Genomic DNA, 16,252 nt, shown 5'->3' on the forward strand with positions numbered 1-16,252 from the left:
ATATGCCAATCTCTACTCTTGATGAACTGTGGTATCGTGTTGAAGCCGAGTGGCAAGCTGTACCTGTACACGCTATCCAAGCTCTGTTTGACTCAATGCCCAGGCGTATCAAGGCCGTTATTGCAGCCAGAGGTGGTTGTTCTGGGTACTGATTTCTCAGGATCTATGCACCCAAATTGCGTGAAAATGTAATCACATGTCAGTTCTAGTATAATATATTTGTCCAATGAATACCCGTTTATAATCTGCATTTCTTCTTGGTGTAGCAAATTTAATGGCCAGTAGTGTATAAAAGAGTCTGGTTATTCTTTTCGCGAAACTTGACCGTCTAATTTTGGCTCCTGACGGTACTGTTGTTAATCTCAGTTTTTGAAAATATGTACAGCTTTCTCAGAGTCAGTATTTACTTCTGCTCATAATACTACACTACTTCGCAGTCATCTAGAGCAATTAATTTTCTAGATCCCCTTTGTCTTCTAGGGCTTCTAACTTTTTCCCCAGTTTCTTGCGCTTTCTTAAAGTCTTTAAAAATAAATTGTACTGTTCTTTCTGATTGCCATAGCATTCTGAAGTGTCAAGATTGCATTTTGTAGATGTATCATTACTTCATTATCCTTTTTTACTTCCTGGCGAAATTCTCCAACTACGAATATAAGTTCTTTTTCATCTGAGCTTCTTATCTGGTAGTCTTCACATAGCTATAGGACTTACATTTTATGTTATACTGAACGAACATGAATTGTGAGTTTTAGCTTCTTATCCCACAATCTCAGAGTCTAACTAACAATACGTAAATAGATTCTGTGAACTTCGAAAGCGTGTCTTATTATCAATTGGTAATTGGTGCTTACAACCTGAAAATCGTTGCTATTTGATCAATATTAATAACTGCAAGTAGTTCGGCTCCGTTGCGTGAATATCTCAGGGAAACTGAACTGGCATTACACTTGCCTTAAGACCTGAAAATCACTAACGAAAGATACGTTAAAGGGAACACTGTGGAACAATGTGTCCATATTGTACTAGCTTTTATGGATTATATGAGCTCTTGAGCAAATTCATTCAAAACTATAATACAGATGCTTTGCCACATGGTAAATCTGTGATTCGGGAAAAAGTGGAGTAAATTAATGAATGTCTCTAGGCAAATTAAATAGAGAGTACTGTCACTGGATAGGGAGTCAGATACGCAGTTCACACATGGAAATAGAATTGACTAAAACTCTACATTACTCCATATTTCACTTGGAATAAATACATCATTTAAAGCGAGATAAGCAGCATGTAACTCATCTGAGATTTAGGACACCTATTACTGAAATGCATGTCGGGTTAACATTACATAGAATAAGTGGTAAGTAAAAGAAAGACATACATTTAACACTTGAACTTACCACATGAAAAGCAACGCGGGAGAGTGATGATTTTATTGCCATCCAACAATCCTGTGAATGTACTATGAAGAAAAAGAAAATAAATGCAATGCATTCATCGATATGCATCTTGTCATATTACATCAAAGTGTGAAACTTCCAGACAGAATAAAGGTGTGTGCCCGGACCGAGACTTGAACTCGTGACCTTTGCCTTTCACGGGCAAGTGCTCTATCTACTGAGCTACCAAAGCACGACTCACGATCTCTCCTCACAGCTTCAAGTCTGCCAGTACCTCGACTCCTATATCAAAGTGTGCTGGTCAATACCTTCCATCCTGCGCATTAGACAAAGATGTGAAACACTGCTTGATACGACCTGCATCGAGCGCAGAGCCACCACCTTCACCCCATCGAACAAAGACCACCCAAAAAGTAGAGTACCTTCAGTGTGGCGAGTCTTGTGTCCAGAACAAGTGAAAATTGTCACCCACTTATCTTGTTGGCTGACTCGGGTTCAAATATGATAACACGTAAGAAGGAATACCACATTCTCACATTAGCTAAGATGCATTGCTCCCACGTTTTGCAGTCGATCCTCTGATCGACAAGTTGACCAAACGTGACAAATGCAATGCTTATGGTGGATTCACGAGGAATGAAAAGGCACTCATTATTCATTGGTCGCCTATCAAGTTCCTCAAAAAATAAATATTTGATTCTGTAGCTAGAGTTTTATAAGACGACCTTTTACGTAAATTACACTCTACATGCTACTAAAATATCGGTTTCTGCCATTCCTTAACTTTGCAGTACCTCACGATTTCGATGTTGCAGAATACAACGTGTAAACCTAAAGTAGCAGTTTGTGTGGAGACACCCATTTACCTACAGGCACACTCTAAAAATACTTCTAGCGTTGGTAAGTCGGAATACTGTAGCTACTGTTGACAACGATGTAATATATTTTTGGAATATCTCTATCAGAAACGATAGTCTCTTCTTCCAGTAGCATTTTATTGTTTGTAACTACTTCTAGAACTCCTCTGAAAAGCTTAACTGGTAGTTAAGTGTTGTTGTTATTATTTGGCAACACCATAATATGAAACAGGAGAAGGTAATAAATGGATTATAATAGAAAAACAATGAATTTTAATATTCTATTTTGTCAAAATTTTGTTGACAGCGTCTAATAAGTAATCGAAAATTTTCTGTTCACAGGGGCACACAATAGTTTCCCAATAAATCGTCTTGCACAATTGTTCAGTGATCGACAGTAATTATGGTAATAATATTAGCAATAACACTAATCATCACATACCACATCTTTAGATTTTTTGCATACTTCAAACCTGATCTTTCCACCTCTGCAGATTTATCTCTCTAGACGTTCAGCGCAACATATGACATCTCCAGTTTAGACGATATTGTGAGATTTTGGCATTGAAATTGAGAAAGTTCGGTATGCCCTCACTTCTCATCCCGTTACTCTTTCTCATTGCCACAGCTGATGGATGAAGTCCAATTTCTGAGACTGCTAGTGACCTTCCCTGTAGTCCCACATAAATCTGCTGGCTCCGCCAGAAAAGGCATACAGAACTTCTGCATTATTTTCTTCCTTACTCTGTTTCTTAACATTCTGCTTCTTGCACCACACATTCTGTCAAATTTTTCGATTGTCTTCCTTGGGATTCTAAACGCGCTGACCATTTTCAAGTGATCTGGAAATGAGACGAGTAATAAAAAAAATTATTATAAATGAAAGCATCTTAAATGCTTCGATATCTTGTTTCTGTATCTGCTTTTCTGATGGTAACTTTGGGGCGTGGTAAAACGAATACGGAGCATCTTGCTATATCTGTTGTTGCATCTTTCGTAGAAGACTCTCCAATAAATAAATGTCTAAGTTCTTACTGCAACAAAGACATAAAAAATTGCTGCTGTGGTGTAGTGATAATTGTTCCTAGTCATTGGTTTGGATTCCCTTGGTTCATTACTCGCCGACAACTATAAAATTTCTCTGAAGTTGCAAAGCCTGCAGTGGTGGTCCGTTATGCTTCACACGCTCTAGTTAAGAACTGTATTAATAATTAAGCGACGGCAACGATTGACACAAAATGCCAAAGAGGTTCGATGTTGAAAGTTTGGCACTAGACTGCGGACTACTTCAGTTCCCTATACATTGTGATTACTGAAGGAGGTACATTCCGTAAAACCGGTTTTGTAGAGTGGAGTAGTTTCTGGTAAGCTGGTCTTGCCTCCGGGAAGAGTCCAGAACTTCTGGTCACGACCATAGAGCGCTGCGTCTTTCATTGTCTCTGGAAGCTTCTCATTCAACGATTCAGGTAAAAATGACACCAGAACTGATGCGATAAGCGTTACGGTCCCGAGTACTGCGAATAACCAGTGCTGTCCAGCTGTGTTTCCCTGTGAACAGAAAATCATCAAAGTGTAACTATTTTTGATTAGATGGACATACATAATTAAATATTTGTATTAGTATGATTACAAGAAACTTCTGCTGGGAAACAGTTACACAATTTGAATGAAAACTTCATTGTCAGCAGTAACAAAACGGGTATAAGAGTAACACCGCTATAACGTTTCCACATGCATCCTATGTAAAGAAATCTGAGAGAAAAGTTTGATTTAAATTGTTTGTCTGTAGATGGTAGTATAAAATGCCTGAAGACCACGAAAATTTTTTTTGGAAAGTGGTGAAATTATGGTAAGTGTGTCAGTGGATGAAATTTATATTGGGCTTCATTTGACCTTTATGGAAGACATAACCCATGGTGTCAATAAAACATAATAACGATGTAGCTAAAAGGGCTTGGGTCTCAATTGCATCAGTGTCTTTTCAAAATTAAAATACATTGTGACTATTACACCTGTTAGCAATTTAACTGCTCCACAGATAAATTATACGTTACGAAAAGTAATTAATGAGACAGAAAAAGCTGGTTGTATTATATTACCTTTAGTATCGTGCAATAATGAAATAAACAGAAAAACTTGAAACGAAACCACCTTACTCCTAACAGTACACTGTAGACCTGCATTCTTCATCCTATTCACAGTACTAGAAAGTTGTTCCTAATTTGTGACATTGGAAACATACTGAAGTGTACCTGAAACAACTGGATTGCTAAGCCCGAGAAAGTGCTGAAGTTTACTGATTTTGACAATTTTCATCTTATATTTCTGCAACTTTTGAGTATTTGGAATTGATGTTTGAAGGCCTGCTTCTTTTCAATATTCGTTAGCAAAATATTAACCTAGCACCCAATGTTTTTAGTGAAAAAGCTGCATTTGCTTTAAACGTCTTGGCTTATAAGGACACAAAATTTTCGGATCAGTTAGTTACCTAATTTGTTTTACCTTACATTAATCATATGCACAATAAATAATTGTAATGGTATGGAATGAACCATTATGTCTTCAGATAAAAAATTAATTTTTATATATAGCTACATGCTGGTCATTTACCAGTTATTTTTTGATGTACCGGTACAGTTGTGAATTAGTAATTCCTACCTTCCAACTTGTACACATTACAGTAACAGAAAGTTTTCTACTGAATAGAAGGAGTTGTCAAGAGGAAAATTTTTCTGTTTGTTTTCATATTTTACTTTGCTGTCGATCCTACATGTCATATCACTGTGTGAATCATCACAGATTTTGGTCGCAACATTCTGCTCTTATTTGTGTGCTAAAGACAACCTTACTGTGGAGTAATAAATGCCATTTTTCGTATGGTATAGGAATAATGTACATCACTGTTGTTTTTAACTACAGTGGATTGGTACAACAAACTTCTTGAGGGAATGAATATACTATGGAGCAGCAGACAAAACGCCTAACTCCTCAAAAAGATGTATATGAGATGATCGTTGGTGAGCACCACATATTATTCTTATGGTGTCTGAACATACAGCTCTAGTCACACAAATAATTTTTAGCTGGTGGCACATTGTGAATGCAAAAATTGCGTATGAAGGAGAAAGATTTAGTATGGACTAAGTTTCAAAATAACACTCTGGAAGATAGATTACCTCAGTGGGGCAACGTACAATGTAAGTTAAATCAGTATACTCGAAATTCAAATAAAAAGGATTGAAAGATATGGTGATGATTAATTCTTTGAATTACAAAATTTCCATGAGGGTTCGACTTCCTTGTTCTGGCAAATTTGGGAAATGATTGAAAGTTAGCATTTCTTATGTAGTTTTAAGGGAGACTTGGGAAACATTAAAGATACCAGAATGGTTTCTGTTTTTACTTAAGCGCAAATCTGGTTATTCTGCAAAGAAGGAATTTTCTCTTAAAACTTGTGAGTTTTGCACCTCTTGGGTGCAATCTAAGAAGAAAGTTGAATTAAACACCTAGGTGTAAAGTTACAAAGCTATATAAAATGGAACCAGCTCATAATGTTGGTAGAAGGGAAGGCAAATGGTAGACTCGGGTTTAATTGGAGAATTCCAGCTGATCGATAAAGGAGACCACATACAGAACACTTGAGCGACCAATTCTTGAGTACTGCTTGAGTGCTTCAGATCCCTACCAGGTCGAGCCAATTCAGTGTTACCGTTCGGTTCTATCTACATGCGTTTATTACAGAGCTGCTTCGTGAACCCAAATGGGTATGTGTAGAGGAAAGACGACGTTCTTTTGGATAAAGACTATTAAGAAAATTTGGAGAAGCATCATTTGCAACTGACTGCAGAATGATTCTATTGCTGCCAATATTGCTGCGAAGACAGGACAAGAGAAATTATGGCTCACACAGAGGCAATACAGACACTCATTTTTCCATCACTAAGTTTACGAGTGGAATAAGAAAGAAAATGACTGTTACTGGAACAAGGACCCCTCTGCCATGCCCCATGGTGGCTTGCGGAGTATGTATGTAGATGTAGCATATAAGCCAGAGTGCCACTACGAACGACCATAGTGCTATAACTTTCGATGTAGAAATTCCACATGTTGACTTGATTGAAAAAGTTTTCATGTCAACTGTCTCTGACCCGAAACTTGCTGATTGACATCTCTTACCTCGTCCAGCAGAAGCACTTAACAAAGGTAATGCCGACCATAGATCTCACTGATTAACAGAAGTTATACGATGTGAGTAAACCATAATAGGACGTGTAATGACTCATCAAATATGGTGAAAACGGTTGAAATCAAGAACTATTTTGTTTAAGAAGGGTCGATCATTGCGCTCTGGGCGCGCGACGTCTTTGTTAATGTCGACTGTATCTGTGCTAGGTTTGTCTCTAGCCCACTGTTGGAAGACCAGAGGACGCTTGGTCAATAGAGCGCTCATAGCAGTGGCGATTGGGATATATTCCGGTGCTCTGCTAGCTGTTGGGGGGAGGGGGGAGGGCGGTAGGGCTAAGGTGGTAACCGGCTGGCAATAGTGGCAGTTGAAGGTCCGCAATGACAAGGGGCTTGTGAGCGCTCTGTTTTGTACGAACGTTGCCAGAAGACGGTGGCCTCACACCGTTTAGGAATTTAATTGGCAGCTACTCGACAGCTGAGGTGAGCAGTTCTGCTCTGGGGAACCAACGCCTGCCCATATTGCGAACCAGTGTGAGATCCTCTGAAAACAAATATTAATTTTGTGCTTAAGAACTGCATGTCAGTTCCTTTCACGCCTACTTGATATTTCTCTCGTTACTCCGGTCTGGTGTTGTGAGTCAAAGGTGCTCGTTTTTTTTATGCATCTAAGGTACATTTTCGAAAATTGCGGCAAACGTGTATCAGACTGGCTGTCTGGTCACCATACTGATGGGCGGCCTGTAGTCCCTTCAAGACGGTTTCCTTAATTTCACCATGTAAATTTATTGCTGTGATCTTTTATGTCATACTTGATAGTTTTCTTTAAGGTACCTTGTAATTTTATTACTTATTATTTAGTGTCTCGCATTTTAACAAAAATTCTGTTGATTTAAAGTTGTCAGCCTCTGTTCATTTTTCCATTTCATTGAAATACGATTTAGAGCTTAGTGTTCGCACAGCTGATTTTATATTTTGGCCTATGGAAGCTTATGTATTGACTTATACATAAACAGAGTAATGTCTTATTCCGTCTATATGTGTGTGTTGCAGGCTAGATTAGCCATTATTTTACGAATTGTTTGTCATGGACTTCACTGTATGGCTTAATGGATCTGGTGACATTCAGGAAACAGTTTGGAAATATGACTTAAAAGGTATACTGTATATTTTACTGAGGCAGCTGGTCAGCTGATTGCATCAAGTCCATATTACTTCTCACTTCGGACCTTTTTGAACAAACAACTTGATTGATGTTATTTGTCGTGCCCACATTTACCTTTCAGCCCACTGAGCCTTGCCTATTCTGTTACTGTATTTGATCAGCTGTTATTGTTGTTTGCTGCCCTGTCATCCCGAGGGTGGGTGTTTGTCTCACTTGAAATTTGTCGGTTATGTAAAGCGTTTTCCTCAAATGTTTATGTGAGGAACACCAACTAGAGGAGACCTATAAAATAAGTTCATCCTGTTAGTCCCTTGGCCATTGTGCTGTGAACCTCAATATATAATTACTGATGGATTTCTTGCACTTTAGGTGAATGTCAAGCAAATCTTAAAGTACCTGTACTGATTGTAAATTTGTTTACATAGCCGTTGGCAGTAGAGCTAGCCTGTACATGTTGTTAACTTGCTGGAACGTCTCTAAAGTTCAGTGTGTGTGAAATGTGTAGTCGCCTTTTTTTAAAATTTATTCTGGTTTACAGGTTTTATTGAGCCAGAAGTCATTTGGTAAAATTTTCAGGTGCAGTATCAGTTTCAGCATTTGTGTTCTTAACGTGTAGTTATTTTTTGATTTCTCACTGCAGCTGCATACATTATTATGGTAGGCTTTTATGATTGGGCCGTGAGTAGTTGATGCAGTTGATTAGAATAATTTTGGGTTGATATTGGAACGTTATTCTGTTAAGTGTACTGTACCTAGCAATTTAAATTATTATGACCTATCGATTAAACATACTTTTATTGATCCTTTAGCCAATTTTGAAGTTGTAAGTTTGTTTTTGGATTTTATTTAATTTTCAGTCTATGAACAAAACCGCAAGGGGATTTACTACCGAGAACTTAGGTAGTATTTTATGGCCTTAGTTTGTAAGTCATTATACTGCTATAGTTCAAAGTTTCACATTTTTGTGACTTCGCAATCCTTGTCGTTTGTCATTTGCCCTTAAGACATTTTACTTGGTTGTTCTTGCCCTATACTTGTCAGCTCTAAAACATTAAAATATTTTTTGTTTACTGTGATGTCGAGATACACAAGCCTGTCTACAACAAACCATAATTAGCAATACATGTACTTACAACTATTTGAGTGCATGTGGAGTAAAAATGATTTTATGATAAATGTTATAGTGTAGAAGGAGGTAACCCATCATCGTGTCTGTCCAACATCTACAGCAGCTATAAACATTTACCAGACTCCTTCGTAACTTTTATGAGATTCTGCTTAAACCACACTTAACCGAAGGACAAGGTGAGTATGATAAGATGTAACACTCCTATTTCATAAATGTTTAGAGATCAAAACGAATTTTGGCAAATGACAGTACGCTTCTTCAATCCTACTAACTACTGCATCGACCGAGAAACTGAAGCAAATACTTAGTTTTTGTTGAAAATGTAGTACACACTTTAATGAAATTTGGAAGTACTTAATAAAACGAATACAGTGACATAAAGTTTGTTAATGGTGGCATTACACCTCTATGCAAAAGTATCTGAGAATTGAACTAAATGTTAGAGTCAAGGCAGCTGGACTACACTAATGTGGTGTAAACAGGGCGAAATAGGGCTAGAATGCCTAGTTCTCGAATTATATCAAGCCCTTCAGCTGTTTACTTATTTTTAAAAAAGTCTGTACAACGAAAAACTAGCCAAAATTGCGAATGGCACTTCTTTTTTATTTACTAAATGACTAGTTTTGGCCCTGGACCCATTTCCAAGTCTTCTTATAGGACAGAAGACCAAATTTACGTTCATGTACAATACAGAGATTACCATGTTTTTGAAGCACATGTCAAAAACACAGAATATATCGTTTCAAGGCATGTGCCAGATAGTCAAAATGGTAATTCCAAAAGAACAAAACTATGTCAAAACTACATACATATTATGAAGCACACGTGAACAGTTACAGCACATACAGGTAACTTGCAGTGTACTCCTCCTGTTACCGTAAGGAAACCTTGAGAATGCAACGCCCTATCAGGATACAGCAACCATTTATATTTATTACAGCATTTTCCAACCATTAAAAATACAACTAATAATAGAATAGTACAAGTCAATAATAAAACTAATACTTTTTAAAATTTTTACCAAAAACAAATGCTTAAAATCACTGAACAGTAAAATACAACAGCGCCATACATGGCCCATATGACGAAGTTGTAAGTCACATTGTCTTGAAAAAATCATTAAAAGTGAACCACAACGTTGGTGTTGGAAGAAACCAAAATAATAGGACATTAAAAAAATCTGCATCACTTCCAGTCCTTTACAACCATCAATAAAAACTTTACCACAACAAACGTTACAAAATATGTAACAATAAAACATTTCTTCCCTTGACATGTCCCAATTAAAAACAAATATTAAATCACAAAGTTATCTTTCACAAAGCACCAAAATTTGATTATAGTAATGGCAAATAGTCGTTTCTGGTCGAATTTTAGTATGTTTGTTTTACTACTACTGATAATATATTATTTACATCCTTCCTGTTCTTCTTCATCTTCATGCTCCTCCCCCCCCCCCCCATTTCCCATCCCTCCAGCCTTCCCCACCTATCTCTTCTTCCCCCATCCCTCTACAATCCCACAGCCTCCCTATACAAGCAGGCATGTGTTTATTCTACTCGTGTGTTTTCCCCAAGGATGGCTGGTATATTCATATATTTTGTGAAGTTTGTTAGTGAAGCTTTTATGCTTGTAAAATGTTGAAACTCAATTAGATTTTTAATGTCCTATTGCTCTGTTTTCTTTTAGTAATAATGATGTGGTTTAAATTTAATGCTTTTACGTGCAAATGTGGCATATAACTTTGTCATATGGGTCATATGTGGAGCTACTGTTATTTACTGTTCAGTGATTTTAAGTATATGTTTTTTTGTTAAAGATTTCAAAAAGTATTACTTTTATTGTGGACTTGTACTATTATTGTATTAATTGTTATATTTTTGATGGTTGGAGAATGTTCCAATAAATACAAAAGGTTTTTCTATACCCTGGTATGGCACCCCCTCCCTGAGGTTTCGTTATCAAGCAGGAGGAGGAGACTGCCAGTTACCTGTATGCACTGTGATTGTTCATTTGCATTTATTAAGGTTTATATAGTTTTGACATGGTTTTGTATTCTTACATATACAGTTTTGACTGTCTGACATGTAAGTTTTGAAACAATATGTTCTATATTTTTGAAATGTGCTTAAATGGTAATGACTGTATTGTACACAGTATAAATTTGGTTTTCTGTCTTGTAGGATGATTTGAAAATGGGTCCCAGCCTAAAACTAATCATTCAGTAAAGATAATAAATGTGAAATTTTGAACTTTGGCTGGGCTTTCGTTGTACTGATTAACAGAACTGGCTTACTTTCATTTACTCTAGCATGGTGAAAATTTGTAAAAAAGTCTTCACGTAAACACAGGTATGTACACATTTTTGAAATAACTTTCCTAAGCCCCACTGGACATGCTAGAGGTTGCCTTATAGTTCGGCTTACAGCAATTGGAGCTGAGCCTCTATATATACCACACACAAAGTAGGACAAAGAGGAAAGCTGTTTTATTTTAGTGGTGTAGAACTTGTTTCTTACAGCATATAATGATGGAGCCTTGCCCATTAGGTGGTCTTTTCATGACAATAGCGGATTGGAGGTTGTTGATATATACTAAAATTGAATGTAATGTAATTATAGTTTGAGATTAGTTCATAAATTAAACAATTCCAGCTTGTGAACACATTGTGTACTTTACTAAATAGTTGTTTATAACTTTAATGACCAATTTAATAGGGATATTATTGTACAGGTTTGCGTCACCTATTCTGCATGAAATGGACTCAATCTGTGAGGTTGTCTCTCATATTTCAGTGACTAGTATGTATTGTTATATACAGATTTTATATTGTTTCATATAGGATACAACTTTTTAAAAACACATTGACTTTGAGAAACAGTTTGTTTACAGGGCTACTCATATGGTTTATGATTGGTGATTCTTCTTAGTGGACTTTACGTTGGCATCTTAATATGGGGGCATTAGGGCTATGTAGGTGATGTGGTTCTGTTTATGTCATGTCAACATGAAATGTGTTTTTGTTAACTTCCTTTGATTTTGTTGTGGAATTGTTTTGTTGGATCTTCATTCAGCTGCACTATGTTACTTTTTGTGTCAAAATTAAAGAGTTTTTTCTCCATATTCATTTTCTTTCATGATGACTATTATTTCGTTTGGTTGTTGCTTTTAAATTGTTTTGTATGTGCCTATAGTTTCCTCATATCTCTTCAGTTCCTTCTCTATGAGTTTATTTAGTTTGTGACCTGTGGCTGATATTTGATTGTTATTCAGATTTTCAGTGTCTTTGGCACTGTCTGCTTCCATGGCTGTTTTAATGTGTTGCCTGATAGGTTCTTCTTTGCAGTACATTTCAGACATTCGTTTTACAGGTTGTATCTTACTCACTGAATACTATGTTTGTGTTATTTACTGCTCTATTGTCGAATATGTGAGTGTTTTAACATTGTCTTCGTTTTTTCTTGTTCCTATATTCCTTGTACATCAGACTTTCCAGCTTCAATAGCATTGCACCACCAGTCATTAGGTACTTAGGTTCCATATGTTATTGTCTGTACATTTGAGTATTTGCAAATGTATGGCCAAAAGCTGCCTGTTTACGGTGTCTTTTTCCTTGTGTAACTGTTTTTTTTCTGTATTTAGCAACATTATTTATGATACTCATTTCACAAACCTTGCACAATAGCTTCTGTATCCTACACAATATGTGCAACGTATGCCACTCATGAGAACACAAAAATGTGGTATGCAAAATGTTGGTACACAGGACAAAGAAAATTCCTTTGCACAAAGAGAGAAGTAAATTAGCTAATGACTTTCTCATCTCAGTGCTAGACAAAGTGCAGAAACATATAGCAAAACAGAAATAAACGCACGGCTCTCTGAAAGAAAACAGTAATACAGTCAATATGTGGCCAGTATTTCTTTTGTAGGAACATTTTGCAAATAACAGCAATCCTACTTAAGTCATGTTAAGTAAAAGCGGCTTTCTCCTCAAAAAATAAAGTACAACAGAAATCAATTCACGTCTTAAACAATAAAACAGATAATTTCGCAGATTTAGGAATGTACAAAATGACATTTAGAACTAGTTCAAGCTTCTACATATCACAGACTAGCAGTAATTTTCATACTAGACACAGTGTATGCATCAATTGTTGCACATATAACCATATCATAAATTCAGAAACAGCGACATATATTAAAACACTGTACACCCTTTTACACAGAAGAAGATAAGAAGATATTAACCATGCCCAGAAGTCATGCTCGATTTTTGCACACCACAAAATAGTGAAGAGAAAAAAGTGTCATTGATAATCTAGATATATTGTAATTTTAACAACTTATATGTCATCTGTTTAATAATGTAGGAGACACTCTCATATAAATCTTATTTAGTCAACTTACTTATTTATCCCAATGAATATGACATTTCTTTCATTGTTTATATAAAATATTAAATGAATTTTATGTAGGTAAATGTTTCTGTGCACAAATTTCACATTGTACACACATTGTATATATGTTATACAATGTCCTTTTCATTTCAAAATTTACCAAGTGTCACGCGAACTGCATATCACATTTAAAATGCCTGTACTTTAGAGCATGAGTGAGGATGCCTGTTATTATAATTTATGTTATTGGCGGCATGTGAGATGAGAGGACGATCTGTCATCTGTCAACCTTGTACAAGCCATATTTCTGGATGAGGGAAACAGTACCATGGTTTAAATCCACAAGCATAAAAATATTGTCTACCATTTTGCTTCATGGAAGAGTGCTACTTTATTTGAGTTGGGCACCAGTCACTGAATTTTTATTGTATAAATCACAAATGTGAAATTCGGAAATACCAGGTGGTCGAATTTTTAACTGCAGCTTCTATCCTGGTCCGCTGGCATGCGTCCAACGTTTGTGTGTATGTGCTGTTGTTGTCTCAGTGGATGACTGAGGACTCACTGAGTGAGTTTAAGTGTTGAATGTGGCTATTTATAAATATGAGTGAGAAACTGGCATCAACGTAATCGACACCCCTTTCTGTCATCAATAATCGACTCAGACTGTGTAGTGTTTGTTCTTTCTGACACGTCCGAAAGGACAGACGCCACGCAGAATCCGCAGCTATTACATGTTATACGTAAATTGAAGGTAGTGAGGGGAAGAAATTCAATTTACGTATAATGTATAACAGCTGCAGATTCTGCATGCCACATTGGCATATAAAAATCATTAAATGTAAACCACATTATTATTATAAGACGTATTCATATAATTCGATTGGCCTAGCTGGGCAATGGATCCACCTTCAATGCGGATGCATAAATACGTTCGACGTCCTGTGGGAATCTCAGAGGACGAACATGGAGAAAATGGACGGGAATTGCAGCCTGGTGGTACTCGATAGGAAAATGGATCGGCCATGAGGCGTACTGGTATAGTCCGTGCACTTGCAATGGCGCAGTGGTAGCGCAGCTGCCAAGTAAGTAAGCAGGAGAACCCGAGTTCGAATCGCCCTAGGGTACACATTTTTACTCGTCGCCGCTGATTCAGCGTAATAGCCCCATGCAGCTGACAGCAGTGATCTGGTCCGTTTTCTTTCCTTTTCTTTCTTGCCCTCTCCACCTTCAGTTTACCTAAAGTCGACTTAGACTTGTCCTATGTAGTGACAGGTTGATGACTAGTCAGATTTTTGTTTGGGTAGTTGACAAACCATCCTTACTTTAAGTTAGTCAACCAGTATCAAAAACAAATCTATTATGACTGAGGGATTATCTTGTGTGAGCTTGCAGGGTCGAGAAATGTTTGTAACATCTGGTTTCGACTGAAGTTGCATGAGAGCTGCTCATACATTCAAACAATTGCCCCCCCCCCCCCCCCATTTAACTACCACTGTAACTTATGCTCAATGGAGATATGGAGATAACAGAATTAATACAAGGACCCTGTAGATGAGTAGTAAAAAGGGTTGCAGAGAGACTATATTTAATAAAGTTTCTAATCAATGTCTGTGCTCAATAGTCATGAGAAATGGGAAGGAAATGAAACATATTGTCTAACTACTAAACGATAAACAAATTAAATATCAGAAAGAGATTTATTTTATCCAAAAAAAGATGATAAATATGCGATTCACTGAACAGTGCTTTAACAGAACAAGGGCACAATATAATGGTGTTGAGAAAAGTAGTCGGCAGGTTATTCAAAAGGGCACTTAATCTGAAATACTGAATATGGTAATCTGTTAACAGTGGGCCAATCAACAGAGATAATGATATACCACAACTGCACGATAGAATACCGTTCGGGAATGAGAACTCTGTGAAAAATCCACAAGCAAAAGCGTGGGTAATGCAGCCCCAAAACGAGAGCTGCTCAGGGCGTCAGAGAAAAGTTACAGGTTCATGTTACGCCAAATACTTTACCACCAAGATCTCAGGCGGTGAGTAGAGAGCAAACAGGAGTCAGATGGTGCACCCACTGACCTCTGTATTGTTGGGCTCTCTGATGATGGGAGATCGCGGATCAAACCCGATGAGATAAATTCCAGAAAGAATCTAAACTTCTGCTCAGATCGTGCAAGAGTATCTCCAAGGAGAGACACTATCAGTACACTTACTCTCCCTGGCGGTCCAGAGGAAACTCCCTCATCTCGTGCACAGAGCATTGACTCCGACTGCTAGTGCTTTACGACCCCACCATGGTCGAATGTTTCCAGTCGCAGAAGCCCACGGGAAAATGTGCTATCATAGGTGTCCAGTACACTCCACAAAATCCGACCAAGCTGGCTAGCAACATTTTTGTATCAATCGGGTGGTCATCACTGCCAATTTTCAGTTGGGCTCTCTCATGTCACATAGAATCTTCTTGAGTTGTCCAATCAGCTCCCTGCATTTTGAGGGATGTGCGAAAGCAGCCGTGAAAACCGCCGCCAATAACGAACTAAATATCGCCCGGACGCTAGACACCGTTGTGTCGGGGATCCTGTGGCTTCAGGCCTCAGATTTCGAGAACCACGAGGACCTACTGACTCCTGGCGTCAGCCAAGCGAAGCCCAGAAGGAAAACATCAATGAAACGCTTAATACTGCCTCGAAAGAGAGTCGTACTCGCTGTGGCTTCATGCCTAATACACTGGCCAAGAGCCGTAGCAGGTCGGCCAACCTGAGGAGACGTAACACGCAATTCTCTACTCCCTGTCGGACTCACAGAAAAGCTTGCCCAGCCTGACTTCACATTCTTCTGCCTCACTCGACGTTGCTGACTCTCACAGCTCCAGCTCGCCCACGCAAGGAGGACAGAACAGTAAGCAATGTCCCAACACCAGCTGATATCAGAGTCCTCGTTTCCAGTCTAATTTACAGCAATGAGGATTCTTTGCCTGCCCCCACTGACACAAATTAACAAGAAAACAGGAGGCTTGTAACCTCTCAACTTCTTAACACAAAACTAAATGTATCTGACACACCTCTAAAAACGAGCAGCGTGGCGCTGTGGTTAAGACACTACCGTTGCATTCGGGA

At 37.8% G+C, this 16,252-nt stretch overlaps 1 protein-coding gene across 1 annotated transcript in view; it reads right to left on the bottom strand.

Moving 5' to 3' along the window:
* Positions 1-2,711: 2,711 nt before the first annotated feature.
* The window catches only part of LOC124606132 (solute carrier family 22 member 7-like), a 123,532-nt gene continuing 109,991 nt past the window's right edge, over positions 2,712-16,252 (bottom strand). The window contains exon 9 of the mRNA XM_047138097.1: positions 2,712-3,799. Within this exon, the coding sequence (XP_046994053.1) occupies positions 3,548-3,799 (252 nt within the window). The 3' untranslated portion in view covers positions 2,712-3,547. The remainder of the gene's footprint in view (positions 3,800-16,252) is intronic.

The sequence above is a fragment of the Schistocerca americana genome, chromosome 3 (assembly GCF_021461395.2).
Source record: "Schistocerca americana isolate TAMUIC-IGC-003095 chromosome 3, iqSchAmer2.1, whole genome shotgun sequence".
In the NCBI taxonomy this organism is placed as follows: domain Eukaryota; kingdom Metazoa; phylum Arthropoda; class Insecta; order Orthoptera; family Acrididae; genus Schistocerca; species Schistocerca americana.